At 29.1% G+C, this 17799-nt stretch overlaps 4 protein-coding genes across 7 annotated transcripts; 1 reads left to right on the forward strand and 3 right to left on the reverse strand.

The window, feature by feature from the left end:
- Positions 1 to 88: 88 nt before the first annotated feature.
- Positions 89 to 4550, reverse strand: AsnRS (asparagine--tRNA ligase). 4 transcript variants are annotated; one of them, XM_089085606.1, is made up of 10 exons: positions 4461 to 4550; positions 2821 to 2878; positions 2073 to 2483; positions 1855 to 2012; positions 1619 to 1762; positions 1360 to 1508; positions 1153 to 1281; positions 828 to 1077; positions 499 to 762; positions 89 to 399 (listed from the first exon to the last, which is right to left on the reverse strand). In XM_089085606.1, the coding sequence occupies exons 2-10, from the start codon at positions 2831 to 2833 to the stop codon at positions 268 to 270; spliced, it is 1650 nt and encodes a 549-aa protein (XP_088941732.1). In that variant the 5' UTR covers positions 2834 to 2878; positions 4461 to 4550; the 3' UTR covers positions 89 to 267. The 4 variants fall into 4 exon arrangements, with proteins under 4 accessions (XP_088941732.1, XP_011641198.2, XP_011641197.2 ...); XM_011642896.3 differs by lacking the exon at positions 4461 to 4550 and adding an exon at positions 3349 to 3402; XM_011642895.3 differs by lacking the exon at positions 4461 to 4550 and adding an exon at positions 3146 to 3342.
- Positions 3695 to 9656, reverse strand: LOC105429733 (uncharacterized). The gene is made up of 9 exons (XM_089085597.1): positions 9515 to 9656; positions 8681 to 9251; positions 8287 to 8521; positions 8005 to 8198; positions 7792 to 7902; positions 4788 to 7685; positions 4461 to 4711; positions 4108 to 4360; positions 3695 to 4038 (listed from the first exon to the last, which is right to left on the reverse strand). Exons 1-9 carry the CDS (start codon positions 9592 to 9594, stop codon positions 3985 to 3987), a joined length of 4647 nt encoding a protein of 1548 aa, XP_088941723.1. The 5' UTR covers positions 9595 to 9656; the 3' UTR covers positions 3695 to 3984.
- A 1153-nt stretch (positions 9657 to 10809) lies between these two features.
- LOC105429731 (uncharacterized) lies at positions 10810 to 14730 on the reverse strand. Its single transcript, XM_011642889.2, has 4 exons — positions 14569 to 14730; positions 14166 to 14486; positions 12684 to 12946; positions 10810 to 12163 (listed from the first exon to the last, which is right to left on the reverse strand). The coding sequence occupies exons 2-4, from the start codon at positions 14246 to 14248 to the stop codon at positions 11568 to 11570; spliced, it is 942 nt and encodes a 313-aa protein (XP_011641191.2). The 5' UTR covers positions 14249 to 14486; positions 14569 to 14730; the 3' UTR covers positions 10810 to 11567.
- Positions 14731 to 15358: 628 nt separating this feature from the next.
- On the forward strand, positions 15359 to 17508 carry LOC105429735 (pyridoxal phosphate homeostasis protein). The gene is made up of 4 exons (XM_011642897.3): positions 15359 to 15806; positions 15968 to 16325; positions 16459 to 16700; positions 16770 to 17508. Exons 1-4 carry the CDS (start codon positions 15714 to 15716, stop codon positions 16839 to 16841), a joined length of 765 nt encoding a protein of 254 aa, XP_011641199.1. The 5' UTR covers positions 15359 to 15713; the 3' UTR covers positions 16842 to 17508.
- Positions 17509 to 17799: the final 291 nt, after the last annotated feature.

The following is a 17799-nucleotide window of genomic DNA, read 5'->3' on the forward strand; positions in this document are numbered from 1 at the left end:
TTGACAATATATATGCATATTACTCATTATACAAATATTATAGCATTGTTAAGGTCATACAAAACATATTTTGCATAAAGATGGAGAATAATGGAGAATACTCAGAACACGTCTGATCATATTTATTTAATGGTTTTCTATAATTTTTTTGTAGTAATTAATATATTACATCGCTCTGAATATAATGCAATGCCATAGTTTATCATAAGAGTAAAGCAGAACATGTCTCTACTAATGTAACATAAAGCTTACATACAGTGGAATCTTTTATGGTCGACAACGCTCCAGAAAACGTGGATACAAACACACCTCGCGTATATGATATCTGTTTAACAGCCAGCATAAAAATCGTTCCAATCCCAATCCGTAACCACCATGAGGACAAGATCCGTATTTTCGCTGTAAAGATTCTTGTGTAATTATGCGAGATCTATCTCAATACTATTTCAATTATATAAGAACTTAATTTCTTCATATTTCTTCATTTTTTATTCATACCTGGTCTGTGTACCAGTAGTACGGAGTTGGATCGATGTTTTCGCGTTTGTAACCCTTCAACATCTCTTCGTAATCCCAGATACGCATCGAACCGCCGACGATTTCGCCCACGTTTGGCAAAAGTATATCGACGGACTCGGTTAAACGTTCATCCTCCGGACATCGTTGCATGTAAAATGACTTAATTTCAACGGGAAACCGACAAAGCATTATCGGCTCGTTGATAGCATCAGTCATTTTCCTTTCTGGCATTTCTGGGATATCCTAAAAGGATAAGGATTATATTTTTTATTAAAACAAGAGTAAAGACCAAAAGAACGTGTTCATACTTCTCCAAATTCATAAAAACTACCGTCTTCTTTTGTGATATTGTTTTCTCTCAGATATTCAATCGCATCGCTATAGTTCATTCGCTTGAAGGGCCTCTTGGGCATTTGAAAGTTGGGATTCAATTCTTTGACAAGATGCCCAAGTGGCGATTGTAGAACTCGCTCAACTACGTCGCAAATTAAATCCTCTAGCCGATCAAGTAAGTCATCAAATGTAATAAATGCACATTCTGCCTCAATGTGCGTGTATCTAAAATTCAATTCAATAGTTGTCATAAAAAGTAGGTCATAAAAGTTTTTAGTGCAAAAAAATTTATATACAAACTCGGCAAGGTGGCGACGTGTTCTTGATTGCTCTGCCCGATATGATTGGGCAATGCAATACACATCTCCCATTGCTGGAAGGCACGTCTCAAGATACAACTGAGAACTCTGAGTTAGAAAAGCTTCTTCTCTAAAATGAACATTAACAAGATTAATTGATAACACACTTAACAATTTGTTCGATTATGTCTCATTTATTTATGCTTACCCGAAATAATTTAATTTGAAGAGAGTTGAACCACCTTCCACTTGAGTTTGCACTAAAGTTGGTGGATTTATCTCGCAATAACCACGATCTTTATAATGATCTCTGAAGGCTTGCGTTAATATAGATCTCATAATTAAAATTCTTGATGTCTGAAATTAATATTATAACTATTTAATTATAAAATAATTAAGAAATTAAATTTAACGAAAATTATATATTAAAAACTCTCTAAAAGTATTAAAATTTTTTCCTATCTTACATTTTCACCTCGAATCATTATATGCCTGTTGTCCAATTGTACATCAGGAAGAGCTTCTTCGTTCAAAATGGAATCAGCGCCACCAGGAGGTGATGACCCAATAAGTTTCCAATAATCGACACACAATTCATGTCCTCCAGGTGCCTGAAGTCATGTAATAACACCTAAGTATATATTATTTATATGCATAAGACATAAATGATTTCTATATAATATATTAATTAGATTAAACATACACTTTTTCCTTTAGGGACAACTTTCAAAGTGCCAAACAATTGAACAGCAGCTTCTGTAGCAAGAGTTAAGGCATCATATGTTTGACAAAGTTTATCGGTCAATACACACTGCAGAAAACCTGTTCCATCTCGCAATGTAATGAACATAAGGGATTTGCCTATGAAGAAATTACTTAATGAATTATCATGATTAAAACAAATCTATTCATATCGCATACCTTGTCGTCTTAGCCTATGCACCCATCCATACAATTTTATTCTTTGATCTCTATAATTGAAAGCTTGTTTTATCTTAATCTCCTTTGCTCCTGGTAGAAATTTGTCTTCTTCAATAACAATTGTCTTAGCCTCTTCAAGATTTTTCAATCTTTTTTCTTCATCCTCAACCAATTTCTTTTCCTTTTCCTCATTTTTGTATTTTTCTCTAACCCAGATCTTTTGTATCTTTTTTAACTGAGATTTAGATGCAGGTTCATATTTTTTATCATTTTCACGAGAGTCTTGATAGATGATAGGAAAGGGTTCCTTATTGGCATGACGCATCGCTCTCAGAATAGTTTTAAATGGGTTGCTCTCTGAACCATCTCCTGTCTCATCACTGCCATTCTTTTCTGATGTATAGATACCTTCTAAAATATTTATTATATTTTTTATATATATATATTATATATATATATATATATATATATATATATATATATTCATATGTATGTGATATGTATATTTATTAAATATATATCCTTATGAAAAAAAATATATATATATATTCATAAGGATATTATATATTTAATATATATAAATTTAAATTAATTATGCCATTTATAACCTAGTCACATTATTTAATTACATCATTAATGCTACACCATATATAATATATAAGATTCTAATTCATATTCTTCTTATCATTCTCTGCAATTGCAGTTATTATTTTCATCTGTCTTATTACATCAAACTGATGCAACTTACCTAGCGATGACATATTGATTGATGCAATTATTTAACAAGGTGTACAACTTTGGAAATCCTACAAAAAAAAACATTTTGATTATTAAATCATAATTTCAATCATAGTGTCATGCTGATACACAGAGTTATCAGCATATTAATATACACAGCAATATACAGTTGCATATTAATATACAAAAAATACAGATTTTAATCACAAAATGTAATAGATTTGTGATAAATTAAACCTTACACAGTAAAGATTAAGTTGAAATAATGATTTATTATATAATATACTTTATAAGATAAAATTATATCTTAATCTGTTTCCTCCCGATGTTTTTACCCGGTATAAATGCAACAAAATGCAACGTGTCAAAATGTATTCCAACGTAGTCCGTTCTACAATCGTCGCTGGGACAACTGGGAACGTGGGAACGGCAAAGATGCGTGGCTTGAATGGGTTTTGGAACCACGAGTTATAATATATAGGCATAAACTTCTATAAAATATTAGATTGCTTAACAAGCATAGCCGAATATGACTCACAGATGTGTATGCGCCGCCATGTTTTGATCATTTCCATTAAGTCTGTTCTTTTCAGCTGAATTTGCACAGTTTATCTCTTTTCCTTTTCTCTCTAATGGGGAAAGAAAAAGAAGAAAGATGAACTATTTCCAGCCAAAAAGAACAGACCTATAAGGTGTCCAAAATAGGCGTTTTTAATTCATCGATTAATAAATCGCATTATGCGCAAATACAACTTTGCTCTATAAAAACAGCATTTTCGCATTATGCGATTAATCAATCGATGAATTAAAAAACTCATCTAATGTTGTCATGATTATAAGAGGATTATGTCGTGATGCAAATTTGATAAACATTTTTCACAATATTTACAAAATGTATTTTGATATTTATTTGTCATTTATTTACGTCTATTAATAATCTATATGTAGTATAGTAATGTTCAAGAATTGAACACTAAGTATATGAATAACAATATAATGTTATTAAACAAATTGATATTATGTACATATAGAGCTGTATAATATAAATCTTCGCGACTTTAGCTTTATATTATATTAATGTTTGCCAATTACAAAAACTTTATTTACAAATTCCCCGTTTTAAAAAATTAAATTATAAATATAGATTTTTCTCAAGTGCTTCTCACTTATAGAACTATGCTTTTTTCCTGTTCTTAGCTCTCTGTTCTGGTACATAAAATGTAATACACTAAAACAATAATAAGATTAATAATCAGATTATTTATATATACATAAATTAAAAAAAGAAAAAACACACCTGCTGATCTAGAAAACTCATGAAATTAGACAGCTTGCATTTAAATCCATGTATCCGTAATGTAGAATGTAACTCTTCAATATTGACAGGTTCATATTGCAATATTTTATTATGTAAATCTTTATCAATATCAATTAGTTTCATAAAGGCCTCTGTGATATCTGATGAATTCTCTAATGCGGATAATGATTCGGTTTCATAAAATTCCATTTCTTTATCGATTGTTTCTTTTGTAGAACTCATGCTCTCATTACTATATATGTATGTGCATAACACATATTTACATTATTATATCCATATAAGATATAACTTAATATATTAAAAAGACTAAATAATATTTACATTAAATTTACCTATCTTGAGAACAAGGTAATTCATTACTACTGTCTTCTCCATTATTTGATTTTTCCAAATTGTCATCATCTATGTTTCGTTTCTTTAACGGTGGACCCTCATCTTCGTCACTTGAAATTTCAGTAATTTGCTCTCCTTTAGTTTCCTCGGATATAGGTACTAAAGGATGAAGTTCATTATAAATGTGCGTCAACAATCTTACCGCTCTGCCGCGCTTTTGTGCTTTCAGGCCATATTTTTTCATTTTTTTCTGAAAATTAAAAACGTTTGTAAGAGAAAGAAATATTTCCCACTAAATAAAAGTGAATCATTACCAGTGAACTCACATGTAATTCAGGAGTACTCATATCATTGTAATCGGGCGGTGGTGTAACATCTTTATCAATTATCTTAGGCGTCTTTGCGTTTCCAATGTTTTGAACATAATTGCATTGAAATTGTACGCGTGTAGCAGTTTGATTATGTAATCTATTTATATTAATCTGTCCTTCGGATAAAGATTTTCTTTTTAATTTTCTAATATTTGTAACATTTTGACTCAATGATACAATGTTATTGTCTAAATTTTCACAATCAATTATGATATCATCTACCACTATGTCATTATCTTTGATATTCTTATTACTTTTATTATTGCATCTGTTTGTCTTGGCATTCTTAAATTCTCTTATATCTGATATGTTAAATGATCGACTCTTTTCTAAGAAATGTTGTTTTTCATATTTATCGATATCAACGTTTGCAAGATATATATCCTCTTCAAAGTTAAGAGAAAATTTGGGTGATTTAGAAACATCTGTTTCTAACGCACTCTTTATACAAAATTCATTGTGAAGTAAACTTTCTATATTTGAAACTGGACTGCAACTTTCGGGGTTTAAAAAATCTGGACTAGAGGATACCATAATTGGGCTCGAAATAGATCCTTTTCTCTGATCATCATTTGGTTCACTTTCTAATCTTTGTGTCATAAACATCATTTCTGTAGTATCTAACTTATCTTGATTTGATTTAGTTACGCTCTTCTCCTTTTCCGAGTTTGTCGTTTCTGAAAATTTTTCAACTTCGAGCAATTGACTGGTTTTTCTATTTTCTATATTTTGTTCGTTATCTTTTATTTGTTTTCTGAACTGTTGAGAATGAGATGTGACATTTTCATGATTCAAATCATCGTTTTCTAAAACAACATGACTAACATTAGAAGATATACTTTCAATTTCTGTGTCTGAGACAATTACATCCTTATCTTTTTGTGTCAACACAGATTGAGTCAAAATTGAGTCGTCTTTTTCAACCTCACTGTCTTCATTGATTGAATCAGATGATATACTTTTATCAGATAGATTACTATCTGATCTATTTCTAGTTTTCATTTTTGCTCGATACTTTGCTATGCTATTATCCTTATGATTTCTCTTGTATCTAGAATACATAGAAATATCTTCCTCATTCGTTTCTAAATCGAAGATGGTCTCATTAAGCGACTGATTCTTCATTTCAGATTGTGAACATACTGATGGTACAGTTATAATTTGTCTTGAAATATCAACGTTTTTCTCAATTGGTAAAGTAAAATTTTGTGTATTATTCAATGTATTATGAGATTTTGTTATCTTATTAGATGATGTAGATAAAATATTAGTTCTTATCTGTTCAATGTTTTCTACATATTCATCAGAAAGACGGGAATAAAATTTCGGATCTTTGGTGGCATATGATCGTATACGCTGCTCCATTATAGTTAACCTGCCGAGCCTTTCCTTCATGTCAGTTGATTGTTTAACATTATTATCATAAGATTGAAGATCTTCAGAGTCATCATCTTTATTTATATAAAATGGATTTTTGTGCTTCGTAGGGGATATTTGTACGTGACATTTTATATCAGAATTCAACTCCAAATCCAATTTCGCATTTTCTTCCTGAACTCTCTCAATGAATAACGTGAGATCACTTTTCTGTCTCATTATGTCCGAAGATCGATCTTGGGTATATTTTGACTTACTATTTTGAGGAATATCAATTAAAGAATCTTTATGCATATTATCCATGGGAGATTTTAAAGAATTCAATTGAGATTCTTTAAAATCTTCATGTGTATTGTCGATGGGACATATCAAAGAATTCAATTCGGAATCTGCCTCGATTTCCATTACATTTAGTTCCATATTTTTTGAATGAGTAGATATATCTTTGTCCACCTCTGAATATTCTGCGTTCTTTGTGGTTGAAAATCTTTGACTATAGATATCAGCATCCGCATCTTGTTTAATCAAACTCAATAATATATGAATATTAGCATCTTCATGATCTTTAGAACGCACTATAGATTTATTCTTATATTTAGTTACAGGCATATCATCAAACATATCAGGAGATACACTAGTTTCCCATTTTGTAGGCGTGTTGCTTCTAGAATTTATTTCCACTGACAATTTCAAATCCATCTTTTCATCTTGCAGAATGCACGAATCTCTTGCAGATGTATAATTATTTTCGAGAGAATGTAATTTATCATTAACATCTCTTTGTAATGTTTTCTGGGAGCACTGAATGTTTTCTATAACATCACGCGTACAATTTGGTGATGTGTTACGAGATTTGCCTAATTTTGGAAAATCTGAAACGGTTTCTACATTTAGATGTATGTTTTCTGTATTTTTATAATTGTGTTTAACTTCTGCTGTATCAGACATTTTTTGACGCAGATAAACGAATAAATCATTTATCTTATATTTTCTTCCTAGAGCTCTAATATTGGATAATGCTGTCTCAGAATGAAATATTTTCGAATGCTTATCAATTACTCCACAGTAAAGAAATTCCAGAAAAGCCAAGGCGACATCATAATCAGTATCAATCCAACAAATCTTTTCTTTTACAGTAGAGAATTCTGTATCATTGGGAATTACATCAAGTAAAATATTTGTACAGCGTGTATAGAAAACTAATTTGTGCGCCCATATATGTTTGCTATTTTGTACAAACACGATAATATCACTTGCAGAACTATCGTTAAGTATCTTTCTCCAACTTACTGCTAGATCGTCAAGGAATTTCTTCTCTTTGCAACATGTATTGTCTGTATTCATGATCGTTAATGCTTCATTATTGTCCATGGTTTTTACAATCTCTATTTTCTTTATTTTCTGCATTTGTTTATTATCCAAACATCTTTCGTTGCTTACATTCAGTTCCAAAAGTTTCATGATATTCTGTTCTTCCTATAAAGCATAATGACGTATCATATATTTTGCATATAAAATATTATACATATATTATACATATTTTTAATTATTTATATGATTTGTCGATACGGCAATAACTTACATTTATTTCCTGCTCTTTCTTTTCCATTGGTGTTATCTGAGATGATAGTTGTTCTACATAAAATGCATTTTGAGTTGGAATTAACTTCGTCCTATCCCACAGTGTATTTTCCTTCAAAATAATAATATTACAATAATATTACAAATTTTAAAGTCTGACGTTCGAATTGAAAAATAATTTCTACTAAGTATATTTAATGCTAAATATATTTACGGTTTGACGCAATTGTTGAAGTAATTGATTTTTTATAACAATTCTTTCTTTATCGCCGAATTCTTTGACTTCTTCCTGAGATCTTTGGGTAAAGTCTTTACATCCCATAAGTATCTCAGCTATTCTCTCTGTTAAAATACGTTCTCTATCTGCAGCTGTACGCCTTTGTAAAATGGTTGGTTCAATGAGTTTTCCTTTTAAACAAAATAGAATAAAAATAAAAAACTACAAGGTTCCTATTAATTGCAGAATTTACCTAATTGATGATTAATATATAATTACTTTTTTTAGATTTACTAGTGGGCCAGTTATTTATTGGTAATGTATTTCTACTGCTACTAAACCCAAAGTTCTGTAACGTCCCTTGTTGAAGGCAGTCTATATTGTTATCTGGCACTGATGAATTAGATGATATGGCCACGATCTGAACTTCATCCCATTCTTCCATTTCTTCTTTCTCATATAGAGATTTAGAAAGCGCCAAAGCAAGCTGAAGATCAGGGTCATCATTTGATGCCTGAAATATCACAAATATTTGAAACAAATAATCTAAAAATATTTATATAAATGTTGACGATTTAATCATTTAAGTTATTAAAAGAATTATCTACCAAATTCCAATAATTTGGCAATTTATATAAAAATTATCTTTCGATATCTTCAAATGATTCCATACCATTTTACGTGGAACAGATTTCTTTTTGTCTTGTAATATAGGAGCAGAGAGTAAGCCCAATGACTTTCTCTCTGCAGCTTGTCGTTCTTGTAGTTCCACAACGTCCATCAACTTTTTCGTGGACACATTATTTTTCATGGCACAACTCTTCATGTGTACAGCATGTGAACTTTCATCTTTGAAATTCTTAAAGCACAATGGACAGACATAAGCGGTTTTTATGTCAACTGAATTCTGTGGTGAGTCTGTTTTTTTCTTTTCAGATTTAAAAAAAGATGACTCAATTAATGGCTGCTGCACATTATGAGGAATCTTTTTATTCTGTAATGACTTTCTGCTTTTGAGCTTCCTTTCGTTATTAATAATTTTAGGTTTAGAATGAAGTATTTTTTTCTTGGAATTATCTGAAGGTTTGCTGCTATTAACAACTTTCGATTGCATTGAATGTATTTTTTTTGGCGATTTAAAATCCAATATACTATCATCATCACATGAAGCTTGATATGTATGAATTGTATCTTTGTTTATATCATTATTAGAATGTTCAGAAAAATGAGTCTTATCATCTGCACTGAATAAAAGAACGTTCTATATTATTTTATATATTTTATCTCTAATATTTTTTATCAATACAAAGGATATTTCTTATCAAAACATAAGGATAAATTTAATAGGAAAGAAGAACATAATAATGAAGACATTTTGGGATATATTTTTTATATACTTCAAATATATTTTTTTCTCATTGCATCTTTTTAGAAAGATACATGTTACATGAAGTCAAACTACAAAAATTACTAATTTAGTATAATTTACATGTGTTAATGGCTATACCTTTCTTTATAATTTTTCCTTAATTTCAATCTTCTCTTGGCACTATCAGACTTACAGAATCCATCTTGTTCAACATCCATTATAGTTATATGAATTATAAAAAATGTTTTATTATTTAAACTTTATTTGTTAGGTTTCTTTTATTCAGCTTCTTTATTTAATTTATCCTGCTGCCTTTGAACTAACTTTTCAATAGTACTTCTCAAGAATGGAAATGACATATAATCCTCTAGCATAGCCTTTGCATCTTCGGACATTTGATTGTCTTCATACTCTTTTAGATATTCAGGATTAGTAATACTGTAAAATAAAATTTAATATTACAATCTGAACAGAATAAAAGCTCATATAAAAAGTTTATATAAAAGTTTATAGATAAGATTCAAAACAAGTTTACAAACAAGATTCCATTGGATATAAACAAATAACACGCTGACTGTAGATATATCCATTTCTATTAATGTAGATTAATTTTGATCTTTATTTAATTTTTACCTTAATTCACATATTTATCTCTAACATTATAGAATTTTAATCACTTTTTTTGTTTCTAAGAATTAAAAATATAGAGTAAATTATACTGAGATTAAAATTAATAGAAATCGGTAAAAATGGATACTTGAAAAACTAAAAAAGGATAAAAAAATTAGGTTAGAATAAACTTAGGTTAATTGATTGAGAGAAATGAACACAAAATTTATAAATTTTTTTTTTCATTTATAAATGATAATTTGTAGATTTATAAAATGTAGATTTTTTTATTTAATTATAAATGTCTAAAGAACTAATACGCCTTAAAAAAAAAAATATATATATATATATATATATACATTTTGTTAAAGGTGTAAAATCCTGCTACACCATAAATGAGGGTTATGACCAGCGATGTCAACCGAATGTATCTCCTCACTGGCGTGTTCCTGAATTGACGCGGTTTCCTGTGCGTTTCATCCGTGGGATCATGAAGCATCTCACAAAGATCATATGGAAAAAAAAACAGTCAAATAATGCCAGTGATTACAGGCGGCAATGATTCTACAACGCGGTCGTAGCTAGGCATTTGGCACTAACCTGATCTGACTTGCTTCGATCATTGACCATTTATTCAATCGAGTAAGAACTTTAAGAGAAAAAAATTATCTGTTTCTTAATAAAATTTATCATAAAAAAAAAATCTGAACATTGATGCTGATAAATTTCGATCTGTATCTAATTCAATTTCCTTTTTTTTTTATCTTGTCAAGCTTCGTGATCTTGATTCAGTTATACATTCATTAAAATAATAAGAGCGTGTATACAAAATGTGATTTCATACTTTTATTGACATAAGTCAGTTCACTGTATATATATCCGTATATAACTCATCTATACTTGATAAAAATCTGTCTTCGACCAACGAGGATCATCGTGCAAATTTACAATTGTGAAATTCGTTTAGCAGTTGTACAATAGAATCGATTCCACATCTCACATTTCAAATTCATCTTATGTATCACATTCTGCAATATAGAGCGCAATAAATGTTCATTCAAAAGCTCCTCTCGGGTTTATAACACATATTCAATACATTCCAGTCATTACACAACGCCATTACACGACGCTTAGAAAATAACTACAAGGTATCAATATTCGTAAATAAATAAAACAGCTAATTAACAAACCGTATCGCGTTTTTCACAAAGTATTTTCCAGGTTGAATGAATGAATAACTATGCAAACACTAATACTTGTATAACATATGTAATGATATCTCTGGAATATAATTATAACATAATATTGTTATATGTAACAACGTTATATTGTTGTAAATATACATAAATATTATAGGTTGTAGTTTCCAAAAGGTTATGAAAAAAATTTATAAGAATCCAATTAAAATATATAATCACATATCAATCTCATATGAAACATTGTCAAGTTAGTAGTATGATGAGCTTAAATTACAGCTATGTGCATTAATAATGTGGAATTAAACTAAATTCATCTAAATAATCTAAATATGCTTTGTTAGAAGCATGATTAATATAGCTAAAATTAAACGAAGTGTAAAACTTCACATGGAAGTTGGCGACCAAAAATTCATCTCTCTTAGTTCAGACGGTTTGGCTTCAAATACATTTACATAAACAGGTGACTTATCTCCCGACTTTTCTTCCTTCCCTATATACGTAAGATTTTGTGAGGATATCGATTTTTTTCGATTGAGTGGCTTGCGTGGCTCCATGTCCGCAAAGAGCTCATCTTCCTCCTCTATCTTCGCTGTGATCACTTCTCTAGATTGGCCTAATATGCTTGCCAAAATCCAATTACCTTGATATTTCTCTTTATCTGGCACAAATGCGCCCGTAAAATATCGATTAGTGTGAATCTTCCTGCATGCCTTTGGTGAACTGTCTGGAGTTCCTGTCGGTGATGCCAGCGGCGTTGCCGGTAACGACTTACTGACGCTTTTCATCGAATTATCCACCTGTTGAGAACGCGAGTCCGAAGTGAATACCTTGGTGAATTTACCAGACATCATTTGGCTGGCTACGTGAACAATCGATTTGCCACAAAGAGCTGGTTCACCATGAAAACCATCATCCGTCCCCTGCGACTTAGATTTTAAATTTGCAATCCCTGTAGTTTTGTGTGTTTTTGTGTCGACGGCTAAAATAGTATTAAAACCATTAGCTCCAAAATAAACAAATGCCAAGAATATATTCAAACAATAAAATATAATAAATTTATAAATATAAATTTATAATATTAATTTATAAATTTCTTATAGGAAGAAAGGAGGTAATCAATATCATATATGACCAATTTATTAAAAAGAAAAATTTAGCTATTGCTTTGAGTCGTAACTACAAGTTAAAAAATAATGAAGAGATGCTTATATATGTATATAAGATTAAGTTAAAAAAAAAGAAAAGTTCTTGTTTTAATTTATATATATATATATATATATATTCAAGATAATCTATTACCTACATGTTCTTATTTTCTAACAGCACGTGGTCGATAATATAAGCAGTTATCTTCAACAATTATCTTGAATTTATATACATAAATTAAAAAGAAATTATATACAGGTGTCTAAAATTCTACCTATCAATTAATACCACTTTGTTACATACTACTATTAACTCTGTTATATTGGAAAGCAATGAAACCTTTAATAACATACCTTTATTATTTACAACCGGCATGAACGGCTGACATGGCAAAGGATGTTTGCTAAAATCAATCTGCTTGACTTCTTTCAAATCGGAAATGGATTTCTCATTTACTATCTGATTTGTGGAGCTCGCGATATTTTCATTTAAAACTTCAGTTACAATATGCTTCAATCCATGTTGTGGTTGAGAATTCTGTGATCTTGGATATCTTGCGTAAAAAAAACTGTCGTCGTAAGACGGTGGGCTGAATGCGGCTTCGTCAAAATCAAATCTTAAAAAAAACAAGCAAAATTAGAATGAATATAATAACAAATTTAATAACAAGTTTACTTTGGATATCCTATGTTTTCACTTTTTTATCTCAATAAAAAAAATCTGTAAGCAGAATATGCGATGTCACGAATATTGTTTGAAATGCTGATGTGTCAGTAGCACATGACAAAATTTAAGCGGTAAGAAATCATAGAATGCATTCAGTACTATAATCGCTCACTGAACAACTAACTAATTGAATGTGATTGGTTGGATCCAATGGTAAGAACCAATAATATTTCTCTGCTACCAGCTTATCAATAAAATGCACTCTTAGCCAAACGTTTTAAGATAATAATCTCATTTTAGATATCTTCAATTTGATTGGTCAATTGCTGAAATCTTATTGCTTACATTTTTCTATATACTACTGGCTTTATAACACTAAAATGAATCATATGAACGATATAATAAGCAAAAGCATTCAAAATAAATGCATCCAAAATATTTAACATAAATAGCATAGAAATAGCATTGCAATATTATTTACATTCTTTAATAAATCTAGCAATCTTTTCATATTAAATTTCATACAGTAAATTTTTCAATATTAAAAACACACACGCATGCGCGCGCACACACACACACCATACACATACACATGTGCTAATGTACAGCAGTATCTTACATCTATATACAAGACTAAAATTAAAGCCACCAATCATATAATTTTTCCCTAGAATAAAAATGTAAAAAGTAAAAATTTTTTTCCTTTATCTCCAATAGTAAAAATTTTCATTTTTCATGTTTCCACCCTAGAGAAAGAATTATCTATCTATATCTTGATCTTATGCCTTGATGTTAAACTTTCCATATTCTAATACTGAATATAATTTTTCATTTTTTACTTCCAATTATAATAGATAATTAAATGAATTTGACATCTCTCATATTTTGCAATAAACAATACTCTTTCAATAAAATAATAATACATAGTTTTATTCAGAGCATTTTATATGCCAAGGAACATACATACAAATATTTAACTATAAATAACACATGACCCAATTTGGCAAAATATCAAATACACAATGTAGCAATCCCATAGTCATTCGATATAACAATCAGCAATTGTATTAAACATTCAAATAATCATCTGAACAATTATCGTAAGAATACTCTTATAAAATATGCTCAATAATAAAAACAGATTAAAGAAAAGAAAGTTAAAAACCTACCTATTATCCATTCGTCCTTTCATCCATTGCGGCAATGAAATTCCACTACCGAGAGATCTATCTTGTTGCCGCGAAGTACCCATCTTTATATAAATTTTTGTAAATCCAATAACAAGCTCGAACTTTTATGTTAATTTAATAATATATGAATGCAAAAAACAACATGCCAAAGGTCAACGCTGTGTTATCCATATTACTTTCGCACAATTGACATACGTAGACGTGATGTTATTTGTTTGTACAGTTGTATGATACAAAAAATTAGTAGTAGTTGGCAATCCAGAGATTTTAAAATTTCGACCAAGTTACCGTTCGACCAATCTGCAATTTGGCAAACACTTGGGATACAGAAAGATCTATTACTATTAGACGAGAAAGATGTGCGAGATAAATCGATACTTACTTGCTTGTTAGTGTTTACAGATATAATTTTAATAATTATTTTCATAATTGCTATTTGCGACTACTTTTGACGAAAATAGCATAAATAAACGCAATATTGATAATAAGATTACGCCATGTTGATAATCATAATGACTGACAAACAATTACAAATGGCTGCTGGCCATAGTCTATATAAGAACTAGACTTGCATCAAATGCGATAGCTCCAAGAAATAGCTGTCAATTCGTGTAAATATTTGCTTTATGCTTTATATTTTGCAATCTATAATTCATATTCTCCTTTATTGATAAAAATATCTGTAAAAATGACTTGTAGCCAGCCAGAAGGCTTATAAACTAAAGACAGCTCTTTATTGGTTACAAAAAAAAAATTAAGAATATGGGAGATATTGTCTCTATTTTTGATTAAACATATCGCAAACATGAAAATCTTATAGTGTACAGTATAGTGTATAGTAAAATATTATAGAGTACGTGACATATACTATAAGATTTCGTATGTTTCAAGAATAGGGCCCATAAGCCTATAGTTGTAAAAAAATTAATTTCATCAAACGAGCTATGGACTAAGGCAATTTATCCATAAATTTAATAATCGTTAAAATTTTCCCTTAAAAAATTTACTAGAATATGCAGCTTTATATATCAAGAGCGAGTGGCGCCCGATTGTCTATCTTACGGATTGGTTGATTGAATATTAGATTTTTCTTTTTGATAGATGATCCACTAGAAAATTCCTAAGCATCGGCCGGTATGAGTGGACGTGTACCAATTGCAATTGGTCAAACAGAACATTTCCATCGAAAGCTAGATTGCGTTCTAAACGTCTTTTCCGAGGAAAATTACTCCATATAATATAGTATACGTCATGTGTAATTTTCGAGTAATTTTCCTCGGAAAGGAGATGTTGGATTAAAAAATCTGTATAAGATATGGAAAGTTATATAAAAAAAAGTTTATCAGTCCTGATAAACATCTTGCGTAATGATGTTTAATATGCGTAACACGTGATAACACGTGAATACTGAAGATTCGAAAAAATGAAATTAATAACAGACAGATACTGAAAATAAGGAAAAATCAAAAATTTTGATTATCTTATATAAGTGAATTGTATATTCTATTAACAATTAGATGACATTTTATGGCACTATTTAAATACAGTATGTCAGAAGTGACAGCAAATTTGAAGTCTATCTGCGATAAAATATCATGTGCTGCCAAGAAGAGAGCACCGGTATTCTTTTTTTCTTATATTTAGAACCTGTTACTATTAATTTAATTATATAAATTTATGATTTGTTAAGAATAAAAAGTTATTAACAACACCGTAAACAATGCGTAATTAATGCGAAATTTTGATTAAGCGAATTAAAAAGATCTATTTCATTCTTGCAGGAATATCAATATTATGAACCACGATTGGTTGCTGTTAGCAAATTACAGCCAACAAAATCAATTGTATCCGCATATGAAGCTGGTCAGAGACACTTTGGTGAAAATTATGTGAATGAGTTAGAGGAGAAGGCTTACAGTCCACTGATTCTTGAGAAATGCAAAGAAATTCGATGGCATTTTATAGGGAATTTGCAGAGAAATAAAGTCAACAAAATTTTAAATATACCAAATTTATATATCATAGAAACTGTCAGTAGCAACAAACTTGCAAATGCACTCAATAATTCATGGCCAAAATTTCGGAAGGATGACAGCAAGTTAAATGTCATGGTTCAAGTTAATACGAGTCAGGAAAAGGGTAATAAGATATATTTTATGTTTTACATGGAAGATAAGAAATGAAATTTAACTAATAAATAAATTTTTTATTCAATTTTAAATTATCTTGTATATTTATATAAAAATAATTATGACATTTTATGTGATTACAGAAAAAAATGGCTGTGATGTAGCAGAAGTGTCAACTCTTGTAAAATATGTCATAGAGAATTGCCCTAATTTGAAATTTATAGGACTGATGACAATAGGGATGTTTGGGTATGATGTTTCAAATGGGCCAAATCCTGATTTTATATGTTTAATAAAATGCAGAGAAAAAGTATGTGATGAATTGGGAATTGATATGAAAGATATTGAATTATCAATGGGAATGTCCAATGATTATGAACATGCGGTAAGATCTTTAGATTTGAACAATATTGCTAGGTTTTATATTAAACCCAATTGTTATTTTTGGTTGCAGATTGAACTTGGCAGTACAAGCGTGAGAGTGGGAAGTGCCATTTTTGGCGAAAGACCACCAAAAAATAATTGAAAATATACTATGTGTATATAATTGATTTACATATATATATTACATATATATGTATATAATTGTATAATCTTAAAATGAAGAAAAAAAAATATATTATGATATATTATGAGGAAGAAAAATTATATAATAATAAATTAGATTACTAAACATATTAAATATATACATAACAGTTGTCTGTATCAAGATACGTATATAATAAATATTTTGGATAAATATAATCAATTTTCTCTATTCTAAGTTGATGGAATTGTTTTGCTTGTGTTTCTTCTTTTTAAAATTTTTCTTTAGTCTTCATTTTTATTTGAATATATCAATAAAAATATGTTTTTCTTTTATTTTTTTTTTTTTTGTCATTTTAATCTATTCAGCAAAGATGAACAATGTAAAAAAACAGCATAACAAAAATTATTGATTAAAACAGAATATGTGATTCGAAACAGAGGCAAATTTAGACTAGAGAAAATTGTTAACAAATACAATAAATATACATAACACATACACATATATTGTAGATAAATATACAAATTATTGTAAATCATTAATAAAAATTATTAAAATGTATTAGAATTAAATTTATATATAATAAATTATGTCGATGATTATATTTTATTGTTAATTATGTAGAATATATATTTTAATAAATATATATACAATTATTCTTATATAATGTAAATTAATTATATCAAAATGCTTAGTTAATCTATAAATTTAATAAAAAAGAAAAAGACTAGCCATTTAGCAGAATATTTATTTTATAACTATTGTAACTATTGTTGCAAAAAGTTTTCTGTGTTTATATTAAATTCTCTAAATCTAAAAATCTAATCCAATCTCAACATAGACTTCTAACAATTTCAAAATAAATGATCTAAATGTTATCAATACTTTTCAATACAAATTTAATATATTTTTGTAGTAGATTTTATGTTTATTTATTTTTATTTAATTTTTATTTTAA

The sequence above is a fragment of the Pogonomyrmex barbatus genome, unplaced genomic scaffold (genome assembly GCF_055798465.1).
Source record: "Pogonomyrmex barbatus isolate J1 unplaced genomic scaffold, ASM5579846v1 scaffold10, whole genome shotgun sequence".
Lineage (NCBI taxonomy): Eukaryota > Metazoa > Arthropoda > Insecta > Hymenoptera > Formicidae > Pogonomyrmex > Pogonomyrmex barbatus.